General features: G+C 42.5%; 1 protein-coding gene across 2 annotated transcripts in view; it reads right to left on the bottom strand.

Annotated features, from left to right (window-relative positions):
• LOC115201684 (brain-specific angiogenesis inhibitor 1-associated protein 2) overlaps positions 1-23,240 on the bottom strand; it is a 140,111-nt gene that overhangs the window by 90,044 nt on the left and 26,827 nt on the right. For both annotated transcript variants that reach the window (XM_029765506.1, XM_029765505.1), the window contains exon 2: positions 4,370-4,445. In XM_029765506.1, coding sequence (XP_029621366.1) covers positions 4,370-4,445 — 76 coding nt within the window. The remainder of the gene's footprint in view (positions 1-4,369; positions 4,446-23,240) is intronic.

Here is a 23,240-nt window from a genome sequence, read left to right as displayed (position 1 = left end):
GCAATGAAGTATATTTTTCTATCCTGGAGCTGTGTAGCTATTTTTATTCTTATCAGACTACACTGAGTCCTCCTTTATTGGTCCTTAGAGCTTCGTATTTCCTGCATGTCTATCTCTCCCTCTCCGGTCCTTTCTCTCTCACCCTATTTGCCTGCTCCTACATTAGAGACCAGTAACCTACAGCTGGAGACAGCACTACATTAGAGACCAGTACCCTACAGCTGGAGACCAGTAACCTACAGCCGGAGACAGCACTACATTAGAGACCAGTAACCTACAGCTGGAGACCAGTAACCTACAGCCGGAGACAGCACTACATTAGAGACCAGTAACCTACAGCTGGAGACAGCACTACATTAGAGACCAGTAACCTACAGCTGGAGACCAGTAACCTACAGCCGGAGACAGCACTACATTAGAGACCAGTAGCCTACAGCTGGAGACCAGTAACCTACAGCTGGAGACAGCACTACATTAGAGACCAGTAACCTACAGCTGGAGACAGCACTACATTAGAGACCAGTAACCTACAGCTGGAGACCAGTAACCTACAACCGGAGACAGCACTACATTAGAGACCAGTAACCTACAGCTGGAGACCAGTAACCTACAGCCGGAGACAGCACTACATTAGAGACCAGTAACCTACAGCTGGAGACCAGTAACCTACAGCTGGAGACAGCACTACATTAGAGACCAGTAACCTACAGCTGGAGACAGCACTACATTAGAGACCAGTAACCTACAGCTGGAGACCAGTAACCTACAGCCGGAGACAGCACTACATTAGAGACCAGTAACCTACAGCTGGAGACAGCACTACATTAGAGACCAGTAACCTACAGCTGGAGACAGCATAACATTAGAGACCAGTAACCTACAGCCGGAGACAGCACTACATTAGAGACCAGTAACCTACAGCTGGAGACAGCACTACATTAGAGACCAGTAACCTACAGCTGGAGACAGCACTACATTAGAGACCAGTAACCTACAGCTGGAGACAGCACTACATTAGAGACCAGTAACCTACAGCTGGAGACAGCACTACATTAGAGACCAGTAACCTACAGCTGGAGACAGCACTACATTAGAGACCAGTAACCTACAGCTGGAGACAGCACTACATTAGAGACCAGTAACCTACAGCTGGAGACCAGTAACCTACAGCTGGAGACCAGTAACCTACAGCTGGAGACAGCACTACATTAGAGACCAGTAACCTACAGCCGGAGACAGCACTACATTAGAGACCAGTAACCTACAGCTGGAGACCAGTAACCTACAGCTGGAGACAGCACTACATTAGAGACCAGTAACCTACAGCTGGAGACAGCACTACATTAGAGACCAGTAACCTACAGCTGGAGACCAGTAACCTACAGCCGGAGACAGCACTACATTAGAGACCAGTAACCTACAGCTGGAGACCAGTAACCTACAGCTGGAGACAGCACTACATTAGAGACCAGTAACCTACAGCCGGAGACAGCATTAGAGACCAGTAACCTACAGCTGGAGACAGCACTACATTAGAGACCAGTAACCTACAGCTGGAGATCAGTAACCTACAGCTGGAGACAGCACTACATTAGAGACCAGTAACCTGCAGCTGGAGACAGCACTACATTAGAGACCAGTAACCTACAGCTGGAGACCAGTAACCTACAGCCGGAGACCAGTAGCCTACAGCCGGAGACCAGTAGCCTACAGCTGGAGACAGCACTACATTAGAGACCAGTAACCTACAGCTGGAGACAGCACTACATTAGAGACCAGTAACCTACAGCTGGAGACAGCACTACATTAGAGACCAGTAACCTACAGCTGGAGACAGCACTACATTAGAGACCAGTAACCTACAGCTGGAGACCAGTAACCTACAGCTGGAGACAGCACTACATTAGAGACCAGTAACCTACAGCTGGAGACAGCACTACATTAGAGACCAGTAACCTACAGCTATAGACAGCACTACATTAGAGACCAGTAACCTACATTAGAAGCATGGCTGAGGAGACACTATCTGTGTAGTACTTGCTTTCCCGGTCTACAGCCTAACACAGATTCATAGTGCAGCAATGTCCAATTCCTCACCATTCTATTCAACTGAAAACTGTATTTCAACAAGGAAATCCTTATTAAAGATGGATGTTGATAAAAGATCAAATAGGGCGTGCTTACATTTGTCTTGTTTCACACATGTACAAGTGTGAACCCTGTACAGCAGGGAGCATCAACTAGGTTCAGCCTAGGGGCGATTTTTTTCGCGAACCGATGGTCAGGGAGCCGGAACATAATTGACTGCAAGAAGCCTAAACAGATACAATATATGACCAAAAACAATCATTTCAAACCTTGCTTACATTTGTATACGACCGCATACACTGCGTATATGAAACAATAGGAACACCTGCTCTTTACATGACAGACTAACCAGGTGAATCCAGGTGAAAGCTATGATCCCTTATTGATGTCACTTGTTAAATACACTTCAAGTCAGTGTAGATGAAGGGGAAGAGAACAATTATTTTTAAGCCTTGAGGCTGCCATTCAGAGGTTGAATGGGCAAGACAAAAGACTTAAGTGCCTTTGAACAGGGTATGGTAGTAGATGCCAGGCACACCAGTTTGTGTCAAGAACTACAACGCTTCTGGGTTTTTCACCCTCAACAGTTTCCCGTGTGTACCAAGAATGGTCCACCACCCAAAAGACATCCAGCCAACTTGACACAACTGTGTGAAGCATTGGAGTCAACATGGGCCAGCATCCCTGTGGAACGCTTTAGACACCTTGTAGTCCATGACCCGACGAACTGAGGCTGTTCGGAGGGCAAAATGGAGGTCCAACTCAATATTATGCATGGTAATACTTTGGCTGATTTCCAAAATGTGTAATCACTTGGCTCTGATTTGCTGGTGTTTTTTTTTTTTAGTCTTCAACAATTTGCTCAGAAAACATGGGGAGATGGCAAGATAAAAAATAAAAATAATAAGTCCTTCTGTACAGTGTGTGGTGTGAAATGGAAATGTCTGTTTTGCATATCCCACTCCCCATGAGACACCGTCGGAGAGTGGGGTCACGACCAGGGACCCTCCATTATTGACGGTGACCTGGGAGCAATTAGGGTTAAGTGCCTTGCTCAAGGGCAGCTCGACCATTTTTTTAACCTAATTGGCTCGGATTCGAACTAGCAACCTTTCAGATTCTGGCCAAACACCCCGATGGACTGCCACATACAGAAGTATCTTATACCTCCACAGTGCTGGACAAGCTCCAAAAATACAGCTCCATACTGTGTCTGTCTATGTGTATATAGATGGATAAGATATTTATTAGGTCCACACATATGACAGGGAGTCAACAGTCTCAGAGAACATGGTTCATAAAGCAAAACGGTGGTGAGGAAAAAAAGTAAATTTAATGCCCAATCTAAGCAGAATGCACGGAATATTCTAATAGACGTATTCCGGGTTCCGTCCGAACCTCATGTAAGACCACGTGACACTGATGAAAAGTATAGGTTTATGCTGCTGCTCCTTTACCATTGGTAGAAGAAACAAGAGTCCATCTCCAATGTCTTTATCTCTCCATCTCCCTCCTCCTCGATACCAGTTCTGTTGTTCTTTTATGGGGCCATTTTTATTCTCTTAGCTCCACCTGACCTCCCCCCTCTCAAAATTGTTGTCCTCCTGCACCCTTCAACCGTATCACCTAGTGTATATACTCCACGCACACGCACACGCACACACACACACACACACACACGCACACACGCGCACACACGCGCACACACGCGCACACACGCGCACACACACGCACACACACGCACACACACGCACACGCACACACACGCACACACACGACTTGTGAACAACCAAATAAAAACATAAAAAGAAGTTGACAGCATGGAGGGATGCAGGTGAAGAGGAGAGGGCAAGATGTGGACATGGAAAAGACTAAGGTGACATCATATGAGGAAGGCAGCCTGAGCCTCACAACAAAATATCAAATCAGTCCATGTAACTGAAAGCATCTCTTACAGAAAAACCACACGATTTCACATGTGGAAAAAAATCACGTGTTTCTGGGAACACTTCACATGTGATCACGTGAAAAATCATGTGGTTTTTCTGTAGGGGCTGTCGGAGCACCCAGCAGAGTCTTTCATAGCGAAGTCCTACAAGAGATCAGAAGGGCTGAGAAGAGGAAACGGACTACTTCGCCAGCATCTGAGCTCATCTCTAGTTCAGGTAAAATCAGGAGTCTAAAAAGCAACAGCAAGACAGTGTCAGGCCAGTGCCTGGTCCTCTGGACAGGAGGGGAGTGGGGGATGAGATACACGAGAAGAAGAAAAGGATGTACTCACTGGATAGGGCCTTCTCGTAACTCTTCCCCATGGCCACGAAGTTCCGCAAGCACGGGTTGAACTGCTCCATAATGGACTGAAAAGAGAAATAAAACAGTTTTTAGTCGGACTGAGCAGCTATAAGCCTAGCAGAAGCAGAGCTCTACTCTGTAGTCGGGGCGTGCGCTCACACACACACACACACACAGGCGCTCACACACACTGCAAGCACGCGACTCCTACCAGCTCACTCACACACACACACAACTCGTTTGGCTTAGCCAACCAGGTAAAAGAGTGTAGATGGGAATCATTCAGCAGTCACACCCAGGTGAAGGAGCGAGAGGGATGTGGGTGTTGATGCCCGTGCAGCCCAGCTCAAGAGGCAGTCTCTCTCACTCACTCTCTCTCTCTCTCTCTGTCTCTCTCAGGTCATGTTGTTTGTGCTAATTACTTTTTGTTGTTGAGCAGAGACATGAGGGAACAAGGGGGGAGTGGACGGGGAATAAAATTGGATGACACGAAAACAGGAAAGAAGAGGAGAGGAGATTCAGCTAGCTTAGTTGGCTTGAGCGTGGTGCTAGCGCGGTGTTAGCGCAGTGCTAGCGCGGTGCTAGCTGGCCACAGCAGGGGGTTGATAATGAATATAATGCATCTAACTGTGAGTATAATGTCTGCTGGAGGGGATTCAGGTGTCTTGGTTGGGTTGAGCGTGGTGCTAGCGCGGTGTTAGCGCAGTGCTAGCGCGGTGCTAGCTGGCCACAGCAGGGGGTTGATAATGAATATAATGCATCTAACTGTGGGTATAATGTCTGCTGGAGGGGATTCAGGTGGCTTGGTTGGGTTGAGTGGGATCCAGCATAATCTTCTGCATATACTGAACATATGTGCTCACTGAAAAATAATACTAATTACAATATCATCATTACTAGGACTGGCAGAAGTATGATGAGACAATCATGAGAAAATAGGATTATACACACGTACTTTTGGTCATGTAATGTATGTGACACCTGCTCGTTGAACATCTCTTGGGGGGGGGGGGGGGGGGCTTGCTTCCATTCAGCCACAGGCTAGTCAAGTTCTTCCACACCGATCTTGAAAAAACATTTCTGTATGGACCTCACTTTGTGCACAGGGGCATTGTCATGCTGAAACAGAAAAGGGCCTTCCCCAAACTGTTGCCACAAAGTTGGAAGCACAGAATTGTATCCTGTAGTGTTAAGACATCCCTTCACTGGAACTAAGGGGCCTAGCCCAAACCATGAAAAACAGCCCCAGACCATTATTCCTCCTCCACCCCAACAATACAGTTGGCACTACGCAATCGGGAAGGTAGCGTTCTCCTGCCATCCGTCAAACTCAGATTCGTCTGTCAGACGGTGAAGTGTGATTTATCACTCCAGAGAACGCATTTCCACTGCTCCAGAATGCAATTGCGGCGAGCTTTACACCACTCAAGCGGATGCTTGGGCATTTCACGTGGTGATCGTAGGCTTGTGTGCTGCCATGGAAACCCATTTCGTGAAGCTGCCGACAAACAGGTCTCGTGCTGACATTGCTTCCATACGCAGTTTGGAACGCGATAGTGAGTGTTGCAACCGAGGACAGACGATATTTACACACTACATGCTTCAGCACTCGGCGGTCCAGTTCTGTCAGCTTGTGTGGCCTAGACATTTCCGCTCCACAACAAACAGCACTTAGAGTTGACCGGGGCAGCTCTAGCAGGAAAGAAATTTGAAGTATTGTCCAAATACGTGTGTGTGTGTGTGTGTGTGTGTGTGTGTGTGTGTGTGTGTGTGTGTGTGTGTGTGTGTGTGTGTGTGTGTGTGTGTGTGTGTGTGTGTGTGTGTGTGTGTGTGTGTGTGTATGTATGTATGTATGTATGTATGTATGTATGTATGTATGTATGTATGTATGTATGTATGTATGTATGTATGTATGTATGTATATATATATATATATATATATATATATATATATATATATATATATAAAAATAACGTAACAATGTTATAAAAATGTGGGAAAAAAATGTGGAAAAAGTCAAGGGGTCTTAATACTTTCCAAATGCACTGTGTGATATATATATATATATCACACAGTGCATTTGGAAAGTATTAAGACCCCTTGACTTTTTCCACATTGTTACGTTACAGCCTTATTCTAAAATGTATTCAATAGTTTTTTTCCCCCCTCGCCAATCTACAAACAATAACCCATAATGACAAAGCAAAAACACTTTTTATTGTTTTGCAAATGTATTACAAATAAAAAAGGGAATATCACATTTACATAAGTACTCAGTAAGTTTTCATAAGTATTTTACTCAGTGCTTAGATGAAGCACCTTTGGCAGCGATTACAGCCTCGAGTCTTCTTGGGTATGATGCTACAAGCTTGGCACACCTGTAGTTCGGGAGTTTCAACCATTCTACTCTGCAGATCCTCTCAAGCTCTGTTAGGTTGGCTTGGGAGTGTTGCTGCACAGCCATTTTCAGGCATCTCCAGAGATGTTCGATCGTGCTCTGGCTGGGCCACTCAAGGACATTGAGACTTGTCCTGAAGCCACTCCTGCGTTGTCTTGGCTGTGTGCTTAGGGTCATTGTCCTGTTGGAAGGTGAACCGTTGCAGATTTTCATCAAGGAACTCTGTACTTTGCTCCGTTCATCTTTCCCTCAACCCTGACTAGTCTCCCAGTCCCTGCAGCTGAAAAACATCCCCACAGCATGATGCTGCTACCACAATGCGTCACCGTAGGGATGGTGCCAGGTTTCATCCAGACGTGACGCTTGGAATTCAGGCCAAAGAATTCAATCTTGGTTTCATCAGACTAGAGAATCTTGTTTCTCATGGTCAGAGTCCTTTAGGTGCCTTTTTGCAAACTCAAAACAGGCTGTCATGTGTCTTTTACTGAGGTGTGGATTCTATCTGGCCACTCTACCATAAAGGCCTGATTGGTGGAGCGCTATAGAGATGGTAGTCCTTCTGGAAGGTTCTCCCATCTCACCTCCCTGACCAAGGCCCTTCTCCCCTGATTGCTCAGTTTGGCCAGCTCTAGGAAGAGTCTTGGTGGTTCCATACTTCTTCCATTTAAGAATGGAGGCCACCGTGTTCTTGGGGACCTTCAATGCTGCAGGAATGTTTTGATACCCTTCCCCAGATCTGTGCCTCAAAACAATTCACTCACACAGCAGGTCATAAATTCCTGGAGGAGATTCATCCTCATGGCCAGACAGTATAGTGAGTTTTCATAGAGGGAATTTCTTCCACCTCACAGAACTTGAGATCTGAACAATATTCATGTTCTCGAGAATATATAAAAGAAGGTCAGTGAAGTAGCCAGCTACAAACTGGTCCGTTTGGTACAATTTTGTGAAACTCATGAGAGAAAATACAGCCACATTCCATAACCCTGTTTATACAAGAGTCTCAGTTGTGAGGCTTGCATCTAATTGCGGTATAAGATGAATGAGTAAAGATGAAACTATTTGTGAAACGATGTGATGCTATGTAATGATGTTAATGTGAGAGAATCGTATTTCTGTTTAAAGTTTCACTAAGTCATTGGCCCGCCCCCAGGAGCACAGACATGACCTGGCATCATTTTCTATGTTCTGAATAAAACCCCCCGGGTTTTCCCACTGCAGACCATGCTTCTCTCAATTGCGAGGGCTAAGGTTTGAGTAGAGACCATGCTTCTCTCAATTACGAGGGCTAAGGTTTGAGCCCATTGCTGAATTCTTAACCATACCACGTGGTTAAACTCTGAGACTATCTAACCGACAGAATAAGAACAAATCTTTGATACTAATTACTAGTCTGCAGCTAGGAATTCGGTATCATTGAACGCGAAGACCGACAACCGCCAAAACACCATCTATAACATTGCTGAATGTTACTCTGAACTATCCATTCTAACCACGGCAGAGAGAGAGAGGGCGGACAAACTCTCCAACAGAAATCAAGACGACACACTGAGCGTAAATATATATATTGATTGCAATTATTCCCGAATGAGTGAGCGTTCATGTGCAAAGGATTAGCATTTCAATGGTTATAATTATCATCTCTGTAGTGTCTTTTATCTCAGTCGACCCCCACTTCCCTTTTGTCCACCAAGCCGCCATGCCGGTTTAGCCCACTAGGGCACATTACCCTATCATTTCCTTGTAACTATATCTACTGTTTGTTTGTGTGCATTTCTGTGATTATTTAGTTAGTAAATAAATGATAAGACAATTGATGTATTGATGACTCATAGTGAAGACTGGGTTCGTGCAGATAACCAACAATTTACGACATTTGGAATGAGACTAACGTAAGGTAAATAATTATTTGTCAATTAGAAGACATTGATCAGATATTAAAATATCTGAAAGTTATATTAGGAAAATTATAACTTTGTAATCTGAATATTTTCCTTGGTGCCCCGACGTCCTAGTTAATTACATCTACCTGATTAGTTAATCACGTAATAATAATTATTACAGAGAATTGATTTGAAACTAAAAATAAGTCTTCAATTTAATGATGCCAAAGACATGACACAGTGGTCCTGGAGTTGACAGAGAACTTGGGTAAATACAGTGGCGCAATTACACTTGACATGTGGAAAAATAGGCACTGTGGGCTTTTGTTTTTTCTCCCTCTAACAGAAAGAAATCATTCAAAATAACAAAACTGGCTTTATTTACCAGTGTGAAAGAGTGATAGCCCATCTATATAAAGTCAGTTTTTTTAAACAGAGTCCTTCTTTTCTGATGTGATGAAGAAACTGAAAGAAAGAGTCCAGCTACTTCATTTATTTACGAAATGTATATTCACACCTCCATTAATTTATAAAATAACAGTCTCTCTCGGCTAGGTTTGAAAAATCTCCCAATTTGTGCCACAATTTAGCCTACTGATAGATGCTGGGTCAGTCAGAGTTGAGTCCTATTGTAAAGTGTAGCCTAATGGCCAAAAAAAGGGCAATCTTGCTATGTATTCGATGCTTAAGTACTTTAAAGTTTACATTTGTAACAGAAAAATGCACCAACCCTTAAATATATTAAATGTACTATAATCCACATAATAATTGCTAAAGACAATTATAAAGAAAGTCTTTAACCCTGAATTATAATGTAGGCAACTTAATATATTTGTTTAGGCTTAGCCAATATAGTAGGATATTTCACAGCATTAATCTACATTTGTCAGCATAAAGCTTAGTGACTCACTCATTCATGGCTTTGGATCAAAATAAATAAGTACCAACATTCTTTCTGATAGTCTTTAAAACCTCTAGGGGATGGTAGTGTCCCACCTGGCCAACATCCAATGAAATTGCAGAGCGCCAAATTTAATAACAAATACTCAATATAAAAATTCATTAAAAAAAACCAAAAAAAACATACAAGTGTTATACATCGGTTTAAATATGAACTTCTTGTTAATCCAACCACAGTGTCTGATTTCAAAAAGGCTTTACGGCGAAAGCACACCATGTGATTATCTGAGAACAGCGCCCAGCAGACAAATCATTACAAACAGTTACCAGCCAAGTAGAGGAGTTACACAAGTCAGAAATAGCAATACAATTAATCACTTACCTTTGATGATCTTCATATGGTTGCACTCAAGACTCCCATTTACTCAATAAATGTTTGTTTTGTTTGATAAAGTCCCTACCAATTATATGCATATCCTAGCTTCTGGGCCTGAGTAAAAGGCAGTTTACTTTGGGCACGCTTTTCATCCGGAGGTGAAAATACTGCCCCCTACCTTAGTGAGGTTAATAAACAAATATTTTGACCAAGTTAATCTGCTCATGTTTTGTGTGTTTAATTATTTGTGACGTGGTTGCAATCAACAATGTAAACAAAATAAATCAAATTCTATTCAAATTGTATTTGTCACATGCGCCGAATACAACAGGTGTAGACCTTACCGTGAAATGCCTGCTTACACGCCCTTAACTCTATTTCTTGATCTGCATTGTTGGTTAAGAAAATATTTACTAAATAAAATAAAAAGTAACACAATATAACAATAACGAGGCTATATTCATGGGATACCAATACCGAGTCAATGTGCGGGGGTACAGGTTAGCCGAGGTAATTTGTACATGTAGGTAAGGTGACTACGCATAGATAACAAACAGAAAAAGCACTTCATGACTACAGACGTGAGTGCTACGGGGCAGTAGTTATTTAGGCAGGTTATCTAAATGACTGCTTGAAACGAAGATATTACAGACTCGGTCAGGGAGAGGTTGAAAATGTTAGGCAAGACACTTGCCAGTTGGTTCGTGCATGCGCTGAGTACACATCCTGGTAATGTGTCTGGCCCCGTGGCCTTTTGAATGTTGACCTGTTTAACCTCTCTAGGGTAGGGGGCAGTATTTTCACGGCCGGATGAAAAATGTACCCAAATTAAACAGCCTACTACTCGGGCCCAGGAACTAGAATATGCATATTATTAGTAGATTTGGATAGAAAACAAACACTCTGAAGTTTCTAAAACTGTTTGAATGATGTCTGTGTATAACAGAACTCATATGGCAGGCAAAAAACAGAGAAAAATCTAAACAGGAAGTGGGAATTCTGGTGCTTGTAGTCCTTTCCAAGTCATTGCCTATTGAACACACAGTGACTTAGGGTTCATTTTGCACTTCCTAAGGCTTCCACTAGATGTCAACAGTCTTTAGAAAGTTGTTTGAGGCGTCTATGATCAACAGAGAGCGAACAGAGGAAGTTGGAAGTTGTTAACTCAGGAAAGTACTGGAGTTCATTGGCGCGCATTCACGTGAGAGTTAGCTGTGTTCCAAAATGTTTTTCAAGACATTGTAATCGTCCGGTTGGAATATTATTGAAGTTCTAAGTGAAAAAGGCCCTAAAGATTGATGCTATACAACGTTTGACATGTTTGAACGAACGTAAATATAACTTTTTGTCGTGACATTTTCCGCACGCTTCCTACATTTGGAGTAGCTAACTGAACACGCTAACAACAAGGAGCTATTTGGACATAAATTATGGACTTTATCGAACAAAACAACATTTATTGTGGACCTGGGATTCCTGCAAGTGCCTTCTGATGAAGATCAAAGGTAAGTGAATATTTCTAATGCTATTTATGATTTTAGATGACTCCAAAATGGCGGGTATCTGTATTGCCTAGTGTATTTTTCTGAGCGCAGTACTCAGATTATTGCAAAGTGTGCTTTCCCCGTGAAGCTTTCTTGAAATCTGTCACAGCGTTTGCATAAAGGAGATGTTCATCTATAATTCTTTGAATAACAGTTTAATATTTTATCAACGTTTATGGTGAGTATTTTTGTAAATTGTTGTGCTGATTCACCAGCAGTATTGGAGGCAAAATATTTTCTTAAAAAGGTCTTGCTGACATCATCTACGGCGAGCGTGATCACACAGTCTTCTGGAACAACTGGTGCTCTCATGCATGCTTCAGTGTTGCTTTCCTCGAAGCAGGCATAAAAAGGCATTTAGCTCGTCTGGTAAGCTTGCGTCACTGGGCAGCTCGCAGCTGGGTTTCCCTTTGTAGTCTAATAGTTTGCAAGCCGTGCCACATCTGACGAGCATCAGAGCCCATGTAGTAGGATTCAATCTTAGTCCTGTTCTGACGCTTTGCCTGTTTGTCTCAGGGCATAGGGGGATTTCATAAGTGTCCGGATTTGTGTCCTGCTCCTTGAAAGCGGCAGCTCTAGCCTTTAGCTCGGTGCAGATGTTGCCTGTAATGCATGGCTTCTGGTTGGAATATGTACATACGGTCACTGTGGGGACGACGTCAGACTCACTTATTGATGAAGCCGGTGACTGAGGTCCATCAATCCCTACAAATATATTTATGTATTTTTAACCCTGCATTATAAATTGTATAAAATATATTAATTTAGAATCCTCTAAATTTAAAAATTAGATCTAAAAAGGACATTTTACTGATCTGCCAGTATTTTCATTTAGAGATTCTGGTAAACTCTTTGATGTCTCCTTTTATGTGGCCAACCAATTATTATTGGATTTTTCACCATGGCAACGACTAGTTAGTATTAAAACATAACTTATTTCTCAGCTCGTTTGGCATTCGTGGAGATAAGACCATTTTCATTTGCAGGGATGTGTGTGTGTGTTTTTTGACCAAATACTTATTGCTATATGTAAATACAATAAATAAAAATGTATGTATGCATGTATGTATGCATGCATGTATGTATGTATGCATATATGTATGCATGCATGCATGCATGTATCTTTCTTCACCAGTTATTTTACCATTTTGTACAATTGTGTGATTAGCCTACCAGTTGGTGTAAATGTAAATTATTAATTCTCTTGAGAGGAATTATGGTGTTATTGTCAATTGCGTATAGAAATTGCTGACATTACTGTTTAATAATAATGTTTATTGGATTTACATTGTAGTAATTTAATATTTATTTAATCCTGTTTCCCTCTGTACTCAGACCACATGTATACTCTGGTTCATCATTAAACTCCAGTCCAGTATCCGTTTACTCCTAGTGACCTATCCACACATTAGAGAACCAGACTCCGTTTTAATTAATATAACTTATTTTGAAGGTAAGCCTGGAATGAGTGAGTCACTCAGCCCTATGCTGTTCCTGCTTCCGTTGCCTATTTGATTGTTTAATATCCTACTGATTCTGTGATCACCAAACCTCACTCAACCGCAAAATGTCACAAAGCAATTTCAGACACTTTTTCTCTGCTTTGTCAGAAGAAGCTGTAACACGCATATACAATATTTGTTCACCAACATCTTTATGCTTGTTTTAGTAAAATAATGATAAACAAAGGACTCAAAATGCAGATGTTTATTTCAACTACATCTTATTTGCACTTCACCAGTGAACCTCCAAGTGTATATCATTAATACTCAGTCTCAAAAGTTTAAGTCAATGAGTGACAGAGTTAATGAGTACTTGATGTCACTGAGAAAATCTGGACATGGCATGCTCTCCCTTATGTAAGGAATTAGACACTTTACTACGTAGGCTACAGTAAACATCTCATTGTCCTGTTGTTTTTGTCAAACTGCACAGTAGCCTAATAAACAAAACATTTTAAAAATCAAATTCAATAATATATTTTGTACCAGTGTAGATGCTACACTTTTCACAAGTGTAGCAGGTTGCGAACTCTGCAAGCAACGTTTCCACACCGAGAATAAGAAATTACTGTAATTAATACAGTAATTCCAATACAATGGAATACAAAAGAAGCCAATCGCACATGAGCAATTAGCAGGACAATAGACTCTTGCCGAGAAGGAGAGGGTTGTATTGTACACTGCACAGTGGCCTAATAAACATATGGATTTTTTTTTCAAATTCAATAACATTTCTACCACGGTAGATGCTATGTTTTTGGTTGATGGACAATATTAAAAACAGTCAAATGCATTCGTGAATTCAAATCGCTTTAGCCGACATGTTGCAGTTTATTTATTTACGGGGCGGCAGGCAGCCTAGTGGTTGGGTCAGTAACCGAAAGGTTGCTAGATCGAATCCCCGAGCTGACAAGGTAAAAATCCGTCGTTCTGCCCCTGAACAAGGAAGTTAACCCACTGTTCCTAGGCCGTCATTGTAAACAAAAATGTGTTCTTAACTGACTTGCCTAGTTAAATAAAAGGTAAAATAAAAAACATTGTTGAATTATTCAAGGGTCCTTTCTTTTCTCTGTCCTGGAGTTCTTTTAAGAATACTAAAAGAAGCCATCCACCCTTGATGGGCTATCAGCAGGACACTAGTCTTGCCGAGTTTAAGGACTTTAAAGTGTATTAATAGTTGTTTGCGAGGCATGTCACTTCTCCCATCTCTATTGCTAAATGCACTCTTTTCCAAACACATCTGGATGGATCCATAATGAATTACAATGGCAATAAATCACTAAATGACAGAAATATTGGAATAAAGTAGGCTAATGAAGGCAACAAATGGTTGCTTACTTAAACACCCAAAAGTCATCCAATTGTTATAATAGGATTTGAAGCAATAGACTACCCGCGTGTGGTCAACTATTTCAGCACCGTTTCGCACTGCTCTGAGACAAGCATGGGGACTGATCTTGATAAATTAAATCAGATTTGTATTTTGGGGTTTTGGTTAACCTACAATTAGGTTGTGGAAATGTTAGGATTATTTTTCTCTTCACTAAGTCACTTAGTAGCCTAGGACTACTCCCTACCGGTCATGTTGAACAGCGCCATATTTTCCTAACGGAAACCCTGAGGCATACATAGACTACTGTAAAATTAATTTGTTATTCGTGGAACAGAAACACCATAATATGAATCAATTTATTTAAAGTTACATTTCTTACAGCATAACAAAGACTATAATTTAAAAACAAATCTCATAGGTCGGTTCAAACAACAAAAAAGGTTTTAAAAAAATCTCTTGTACAGCCAATTTTAAAACCAGTCAAATGCATTCGTGAATTCAATCGCTTTAGCCGGCATGTTGTGGTTTATTCATTGTTTAATTATTGAAGGCTTCCTTTGTTATTTTGCCAATAAGTAAATTCCACTAAACCAGCTAGAGTAAACAGAACTCTTAGGTCTACAGCTCCATGTCATTTCAATAACTTAACTGTTCAAAGACGCCCTCTTGGTGGTCAAACTAGCATTAATGGCAACAATGGCTGACAGATAAATAACGTGCCATAGAATTCTGCGGCACCCCGCAAGCTGTGCTGCAGTATGACGCAAATTTTAAAAGGAAGAACCACTGTGCGCACACACACGTCAAACATTTGAACAGGCCTACTCATGCAAGGGTTTTTCTTTATTATTACTATTGTCTACATGGTAGAACAATAGTGAAGACATCAAAACTATGACATAACACATATTGAATCATGTAGTAACCAAAAAAGGGTTAAACAAATCAAAATATATTTTATATTTGAGATTCTTCAAAGTAGCCACCCTTTCCCTTGATGACAGCTTTGCAGACTCTTGGCATTCTCTCAACCAACTTCATAAGGAATGCTTTTCCAACAGTCTTGAAGGAGTTCCCACATATGCTGAGCACTTTTTTGGCTGCTTTTCCTTCAGTCTGCGGTCCAACTCATCCCAAACCATTTCAATTGGATTGAGGTCAGGAGATTGTGGAGGCCAGGTCATATGATGCAGCACTCCATCACTCTGCTTGATGGTCAAATATCCCTTACATAGCCTGGAGGTCTCACAAAGACACGGAAGTTGGAACCATTGTTGTCCTTTAGTAGTGGTTTCTTTGCAGCAATTCCACCATGAAGGCCTGATTCACGCAGTCTCCTCTGAACAGTTGATGTTAAGATGTGTCTTAACTCTAATGAACTTATCCTCTGCAGCAGAGGTAACTCTGGGTCTTCCTTTTCTGTGGCGGTCTTCATGAGAGCCAGTTTCATCATAGTGCTTGATGTTTTTTGCGACTGCACTTGAAGAAACTTTCAAAGTACTTGAATGTCGGTCAAACCAGAGGATTTCATGTCTTAAAATAATGATGCACTGTCATTTCTCTTAGCTTATTTGAGCAGTTCTTGCCATATTATGGACTAGCCCTATTTGGTAAAAGGGTTATCTTCTCTATACCAACCCGACCTTTTCAAAACACAACTGTTTGGCTCAAACGTATTAAGAAGGAAAGAAATTCCACAAATTAACAAGGCACACCTGTTTTAATTGAAATGCATTCCAGGTGACTACCTCATGAAGCTGGTTTAGAGAATGTCAAATGTGTGCAAAGCTGTCATCAAGGCAAAGGCTGGCTACTTTGAAGAATCTCAAAAATATTTGGATTTGTTTAACACTTTTTTGGTTACTACATGATTCCATGTATTATTTCATAGTTTTGATGTCTTCAATATTATTCTACAATGTAGAAAAAAGTTTAAAAAAAAATGTAACCCATGATTGAGTAAGTGTGTCCAAACTTTTGACTGTGTGTGTGTGTGTGTAAATAAAAAAAATGAAAGCGACGGGCAGAGTGAAGGAGGGGCAGAGTGAAGGAGGGCGAAGAAATGTGCAAGCCAGGGAATACAGTGGGGGGAAAAAGTATTTGATCCCCTGCTGATTTTGTAGGTTTGCCCACTGATGAAGAAAGGATCAGTCTATAATTTTAATGGTAGGTTTATTTGAACAGTGAGAGACAGAATAACAACAAAAATATCCAGAAAAACGCATGTCAAAAATGTTATAAATTGTTTTGCATTTTAATGAGGGAAATAAGTATTTGACCCCCTCTCAATCAGAAAGATTTCTGGCTCCCAGGTGTCTTTTATACAGGTAACGAGCTGAGATTAGGAGCACACTCTTAAAGGGAGTGCTCCCAACCGCAGCTTGTTACCTGTAAAAAAGACACCGGTCCACAGAAGCAATCAATCAATCAGATTCCAAACTCTCCACCATGGCCAAGACCAAAGAGCTCTCCAAGGATGTCATGGACAAGATTGTAGACCTACACAAGGCTGGAATGGGCTACAAGACCATTGCCAAGCAGCTTGGTGAGAAGGTGACAACATTTGGTGCGATTATTCGCAAATGGAAGAAACACAAAAGAACTGTCAATATCTCTCGGCCTGGGGCTCCATGCAAGATCTCACCTCGTGGGGTTGCAATGATCATGAGAACGGTGAGGAATCAGCCCAGAACTACATGGGAGGATTTTGTCAATGATCTCAAGGCAGCTGGGACCATAGTCACCAAGAAAACAATTGGTAACACGCTATGCCGTGAAGGACTGAAATCCTGCAGCGCCCGCAAGGTCCCCCTGCTCAAGAAAACACATATACATGCCCGTCTGAAGTTTGCCAATGAACATCTGAATGATTCAGAGGACAACTGGGTGAAAGTGTTGTGGTCAGATGAGACCAAAATGGAGCTTTTTGGCATCAACTCAACTCGCCGTGTTTGGAGGAGGAATGCTGCCTATGACCCCAAGAACACCATCTCCACTGTCAAACATGGAGGTGGAAACACTATGCTTCGGGGGTGTTTTTCTGCTAAGGGGACAGGACAACTTCACCGCATCAAAGGGACGATGGATGCTGCCATGTACCGTCAAATCTTGGGTGAGAACCTCCTTCCCTCAGCCAGGGCATTGGAAATGGGTCGTGGATGGGTATTCCAGCATGACAATGACCCAAAACACACGGCCAAGGCAACAAAGGAGTGGCTCAAGAAGAAGCAAATTAAGGTCCTGGAGTGGCCTAGCCAGTCTCCAGACCTTAATCCCATAGAAGATCTGTGGAGGAACCTGAAGGTTCAAGTTGCCAAACGTCAGCCTCGAAACCTTAATGACTTGGAGAAGATCTGCAAAGAGGAGTGGGACAAAATCCCTCCTGAGATGTGTGCAAACCTGGTGGCCAACTACAAGAAATGTCTGACCTCTGTGATTGCCAACAAGGGTTTTTGCCACCAAGTACTAAGTCATGTTTTGCAGAGGGGTCAAATACTTATTTCCCCTCATTAAAATGCAAATCATTTTTTAACATTTTTTACATGCATTTTTCTGGATTTTTTTGTTGTTATTCTGTCTCTCACTGTTCAAATAAACCTACCATTAAAATTATAGACTGATCATTTCTTTGTAAGTGGGCAAACGTACAAAATCAGCAGGGGATCAAATACTTTTTTCCCCCACTGTAATTGTACATGCTTGTGCACTTGTCATCTGTGTACTGCCCAGGTGCAGATAGAGAACCGGGTCCATATGGTAACCAAATCACCCTGCCCCAGGGCATAAAACCACCCTCTAATTCCAACCAGGTGCCCAGCCAACCTCTATATCCTGGAACTCTCACTCCTCCCCTCCCACACACAGAGTTCCTCTCTTCTACTTTGTCCTTTAACCTTTTCCTGACAGAGCTGTCAGATACTGAAGGGAGGGAGGGCATCTCTAGTCTCTTGGTAATGGTGTGCTTTATGATGTTGAGAGACATGGCATGAGGGATGCCTACTGATGTCTGTCACCGTGATGCTTGTAACTTTAAGATGACTTCAAAACAGAAGTGGAACAGGACAGGGGAAGGACAGAGAGGGAGAGCGAGAATGTAAATACAGGATATACCATCTGCAGGAAGGACAGAGTAGGAAGGAGAGAGTGTAAATACAGGATATACCATCTGCAGGAAGGACAGAGGCCGGGAGTGTAAATACAGGATATCTGCTGTGAGAGAAATGTTTAAAAGAGAGGTTGTGAAATGCATTGATGTGCATCAGTTATGTTTAATTTATATGTATAAATAAAAAAAATGCTAGATTTGATTCAATATGATGAGGACAAGTAAGCATAAGTTGTTTATAGAAAATTATAAGCACAGCAAATACATATTTTATGAACGTTTTGTGTCACAGATGCACTGATTCTTTGTCTCTACACTGTCAGTCAGGGAAGAAATCCACACATGTACACACACACACACACACACACACCAAAGAGAGAAATAGGCTTGAGTTTGCTTTTAGGGTTTCCTTGGGACCAACCTATTTATATCCCTGTCTGTCTCTCCCTCTCCACCCCCCTCCCCCTTCTATGTGTATGTGCTGTTATATAAGGCAGCATTAACTACTAAACAAACTCATTCAGTGGAACCTATCCAGCCATAGTAATCCTCCTGAATACACCAGGGAGACAAACAGATACATACATGAGAGAGAGAGACCCATGTATTTATACACGCTGAATAAACAGCCATCAGATGACAGGATCACTACGGTGTGTGAGAGATATGCAACCACCATCAGACAGGTCTAGTCTCGTCTCATGTGCCACATTTAGAAGATGCTGCTGCCGCAGCCAGAACCAGCAGGTTTCTAGAGTAGTAAAAACACACACACACCGAAACTGACAACCAAATTCCCTCATGTAGACACGCAAACATGGACAAAAAGACTCCGTACGCGCTTACACAGGCTGCAATCAACTGGCACCAAAGTTTGCCTAGTTAAACGGTTAGTTGATTCATCGATGTAAAAAAATAACTTGTGTAGAAGATCTACTGAAGTAGGAACGTTCATTAATTGCTCCTCTACCCACCTCTCTACTGCATGCTGTACAGTCTTCACACACACTCAGAAATCACATCATTAGCCCAGAGAGCCAGCCTCACCTGATTCGCTCCAGTAACACACAAACAAAAATTGCAGGCCTCCGCCTCGGCAACCGCTAATCATCAGAGTGGCCCTCGAATATGGTAATAAGCGACCTAGCTAATAGAGGAAGGAGTTTCCCGATCACCAGTGACACACACACACACACACACACACGGGGTTAAGGACTAGGTAAATTATTAACATGTCAAATTGTCTGATCTTAATTCATACTCAAAATCAGCAACACAAGTTGTTAATTTAGCAGGACTCAAACAGATTAAACTACACACACACGCTCCCATTCAGCAAGTCAATATTTTACAGGTGAATTGGCAAAAGATGATTGTACACAGTCACAAAGCTTTTTAGGGAGAGGCTTAAGCCTTATGTTCACAGGTGGCTCCTTGGGCTCATCTGCTATAACCATGTACTTAAAAATGTGGCCTCGTCTTTAAATCGTTCGAGCTAATTCAAATACAGATCAAACAGATCCATCGAGCCTAATGAAACATGGAAATGGATTCTTAATGATACCAACATATCCTCATCTTGTCCCTCATAATACTCTGAATTGTTCAGTAGGAAATGTTCCCATTTTCATCAAAGGGAATGGAAGAGAGATTCTGTTCCAGCTTAAATCAAGAGAGGGGTTAAGAGGGAAGGAGATACCCAGAGGCTTCACACAGGACCAGAGATAAAACACCCCATGTCACTGTGTGGTTCTGCATGCATGAGTACGTATGTGGTCTGTGTCTGTGTACAGAATATAAAGTAGTGGAGCAGACTAATGCGATGCGGTCAGAGCAGTCTGGACGGGGTAAACATTACTGCCCAGCAGTCTGGACGGGGTAAACATTACTGCCCAGCACTCTGGACGGGGTAAACATTACTGCCCAGCACTCTGGACGGGGTAAACATTACTCCCCAGCAGTCTGGACGGGGTAAACATTACTGCCCAGCAGTCTGGACGGGGTAAACATTACTGCCCAGCAGTCTGGACGGGGTAAACATTACTGCCCATGAGGTTAATATTTCTACTGTTATATTGCTTTCATTGATTGTTACTAAGACATGAATCCATGCTTATTTAAATATGTTTAATTAAATTGCAATTCAAGAGTGCACAACATGGTTGTCAACAAATGCCTCAGTCACATCTTACATTTCAGAGATTAAAACACACACACACACACACACACACACACACACACACACACACACACACACACACACACACACACACACACACACACACACACACACACACCCTCCCCCGGGGGATCCAGTCTGCTTGGCGAAGCATCAGTGCTTCAAAGCTGCTCCAAGGAGATGAGCAAAGCCAGCTTCACTGCAACAGCATTTTAGCTTGCTAGGAATGGGATGGGAACCCATGCACACTCAAACATGGGCTGTGTCCCAAATGGAACCCTATTCTCTATATAGTGCTCTACTTTTGTCCAGGGCCCACAGGGTGCCATTTGGGATACACTGATAGTACGCTGGAACATCCAGTACGATGTTCGTTTCGGTCACATAGACATGCTGTTGGTGCAGCATTGCCAGTATGTGAAATATTTATCTTCAAAATGTGTGGAGTTGAACATCTCCCTAGCTTGACTGACCCCAAGGCAATGTTCTGAGAAAGTGAGGGGATGAGCAAATGTGAAATGAAGTTCAAGGTGTGTGTGTGTGTGTGTGTTAGTGCTGCGTCTTTGATTAAATAAGGGGCTGACTGAAAACTGTTGTCCGGGGCTGAATTCCCAGTGATCTCAGTGGATTTTTCCAAAATCTACCCCCTGGTCAAATGTTGTGAAGGAGGCTAATAAGGGAAGGCTACTGTAGCAGGGTTTGGGGGGGGGGGCATTTTATTGTTTTATCTGACTGGAGCAATTACAGTATGACAAGTGTAATTGAAAGGTCACAGTGCAACCTTCAATATCAAGTCACATACACACTCAGGGGCATGCAGACACACCTGAGGGATCCAGCTCTGGTTGAAATAAAACTAATCACAATATCCTTTCTGAGAACACTGTGACCTGTCCTTTTAAAAGACATGAGGAATGAGGGGGTGGAAGTGTGCATCGGTGCCGTGACTCGCCGTCGGTTGTGCCTACATAAACACCACCAGTGTCATCTCGTGGAGGGGGTGCAAATTAAAAATTCAACGTGGCCATGTGGCTCATTTAGCCCTGCTGTGCCATACCCTGCCAAACAAACTACAGTAGCTAGCTAGAGAGACTGGCAGCAAGAGAGAGAGAGAGAGAGAGAGAGAGAGACCATGACCCTTTAGTTCAGTTGTGGGTGAGTGATCACACATGAGATCAGAAACCATGAGATATTCACAGGCTCCTCTAGAAGAAGTTGAATTATTAGGTGAACTTCATACGTCCTCTAATGTTCTCCTTGTGCTGTGGTGCTATTTGGAAAAGATAAGTATGTGTACACACACACACCTGACTGAAAATGTCAAGGTTACACCTGATTACAGTATTCAGGTGTGGAGGGATATGGAATGGCAGTAAGTCTGTGGCCGTCTGGTCTCCATGCCAACTAAGAGGGTCTAACTCGGCTGGCGTATGGATTTTACTACCCTGCTGCCAGCTATCAAGGTGACCCAGTCTGTCCCATGGTTCTCAATGTCCTCTTTTTGTATCATACTTAATATCAGTCACCCTGCATCCTATATGCCTCCACCAACACCATCCCTGTATATAGCACTCCAGTAGTATAATATACAGCGCATTCTGAAAGTATTCAGACCCCTTGACTTTCTCCATTTTGTTACATTACAGCCTTATTCTAAAATTGATTAAATTGTTTTCCCTCAATCTACACAAAATATCCCATAATGACGAAAAAAAAAAATAATATAAAATGTTTGCAAATTTCAAAAAAAAAAAATTAAAAAAAAAAAAAAAAAAAATATCACTTTTACATAAGTATTCAGGCCCTTTACTCAGTACTTTGTTGAAGCACCTTTGGCAGCGATTACAGCCTCAAGTCTTCTTGGGTATGATGCTACAAGCTTGGCACACTTGTATTCGGGGAGTTTCTACCATTCTTCTCTGCAGATCCTCTCAAGCGCTCCCCATCCAACCTGACAGCGTCGCTGCACAGCTATTTTCAGGTCTCTCCAGAGATGTTTGATCGGGTTCAAAGCCGGGCTCTGGCTGGGCCACTCAAGGACATTCAGAGACTTGTCCCAAAGCCACTCCTACATTGTCTTGGCTGTGTGCTTAGGGTCGTTGTCCTGTTGGAAGGTGAACCGTCGCCCCAGGCTGAGGTCCTGAGTGCTCTGGAGCAGGTTTTCATCAAGGATCTCTACTTTTCTCCGTTCATCATTCCCTCAACCCTGACTAGTCTCCCAGTCCCTGCCGCTGAAAAACATCCCCACAATGCTGCCACCACCATGCTTTACCATAGGGATGGTGCCAGGTATCCTCCAGACGTGACGCTTGGCATTAAGGCTAAAGAGTTCCATTTTGGTTTCATCAGACCAGAGAATCGTGTTTCTCATGGTCTGAGAGTCCTTTAGGAGCCTTTTGGCAAACTCCAAGAGGGCTCAAAATGTGCCTTTTACTGAGGAGTGGCTTCCGTCTGGCCACTACCATAAAGGACTGATTGGTAGAGTGCTGCAGAGATGGTTGTCCTTCTGGAAGGTTGTCCCATCTCCACAAAAGGAACTCTAGAGCTCTTTCAGAGTGAACATCGGGTTCTTGGTCACCTCCCTGACCAAGGCCCTTCTCCCCCGATTGCACAGTTTGGCCAGGCGCCCAGCTCTAGGA

The sequence above is a fragment of the Salmo trutta genome, chromosome 10, assembly GCF_901001165.1.
Source record: "Salmo trutta chromosome 10, fSalTru1.1, whole genome shotgun sequence".
Taxonomy (NCBI): domain Eukaryota; kingdom Metazoa; phylum Chordata; class Actinopteri; order Salmoniformes; family Salmonidae; genus Salmo; species Salmo trutta.
The sequence above is the reverse complement of the archived record's forward strand: the minus strand, read 5'-3'. Positions and strand labels throughout refer to the sequence as shown.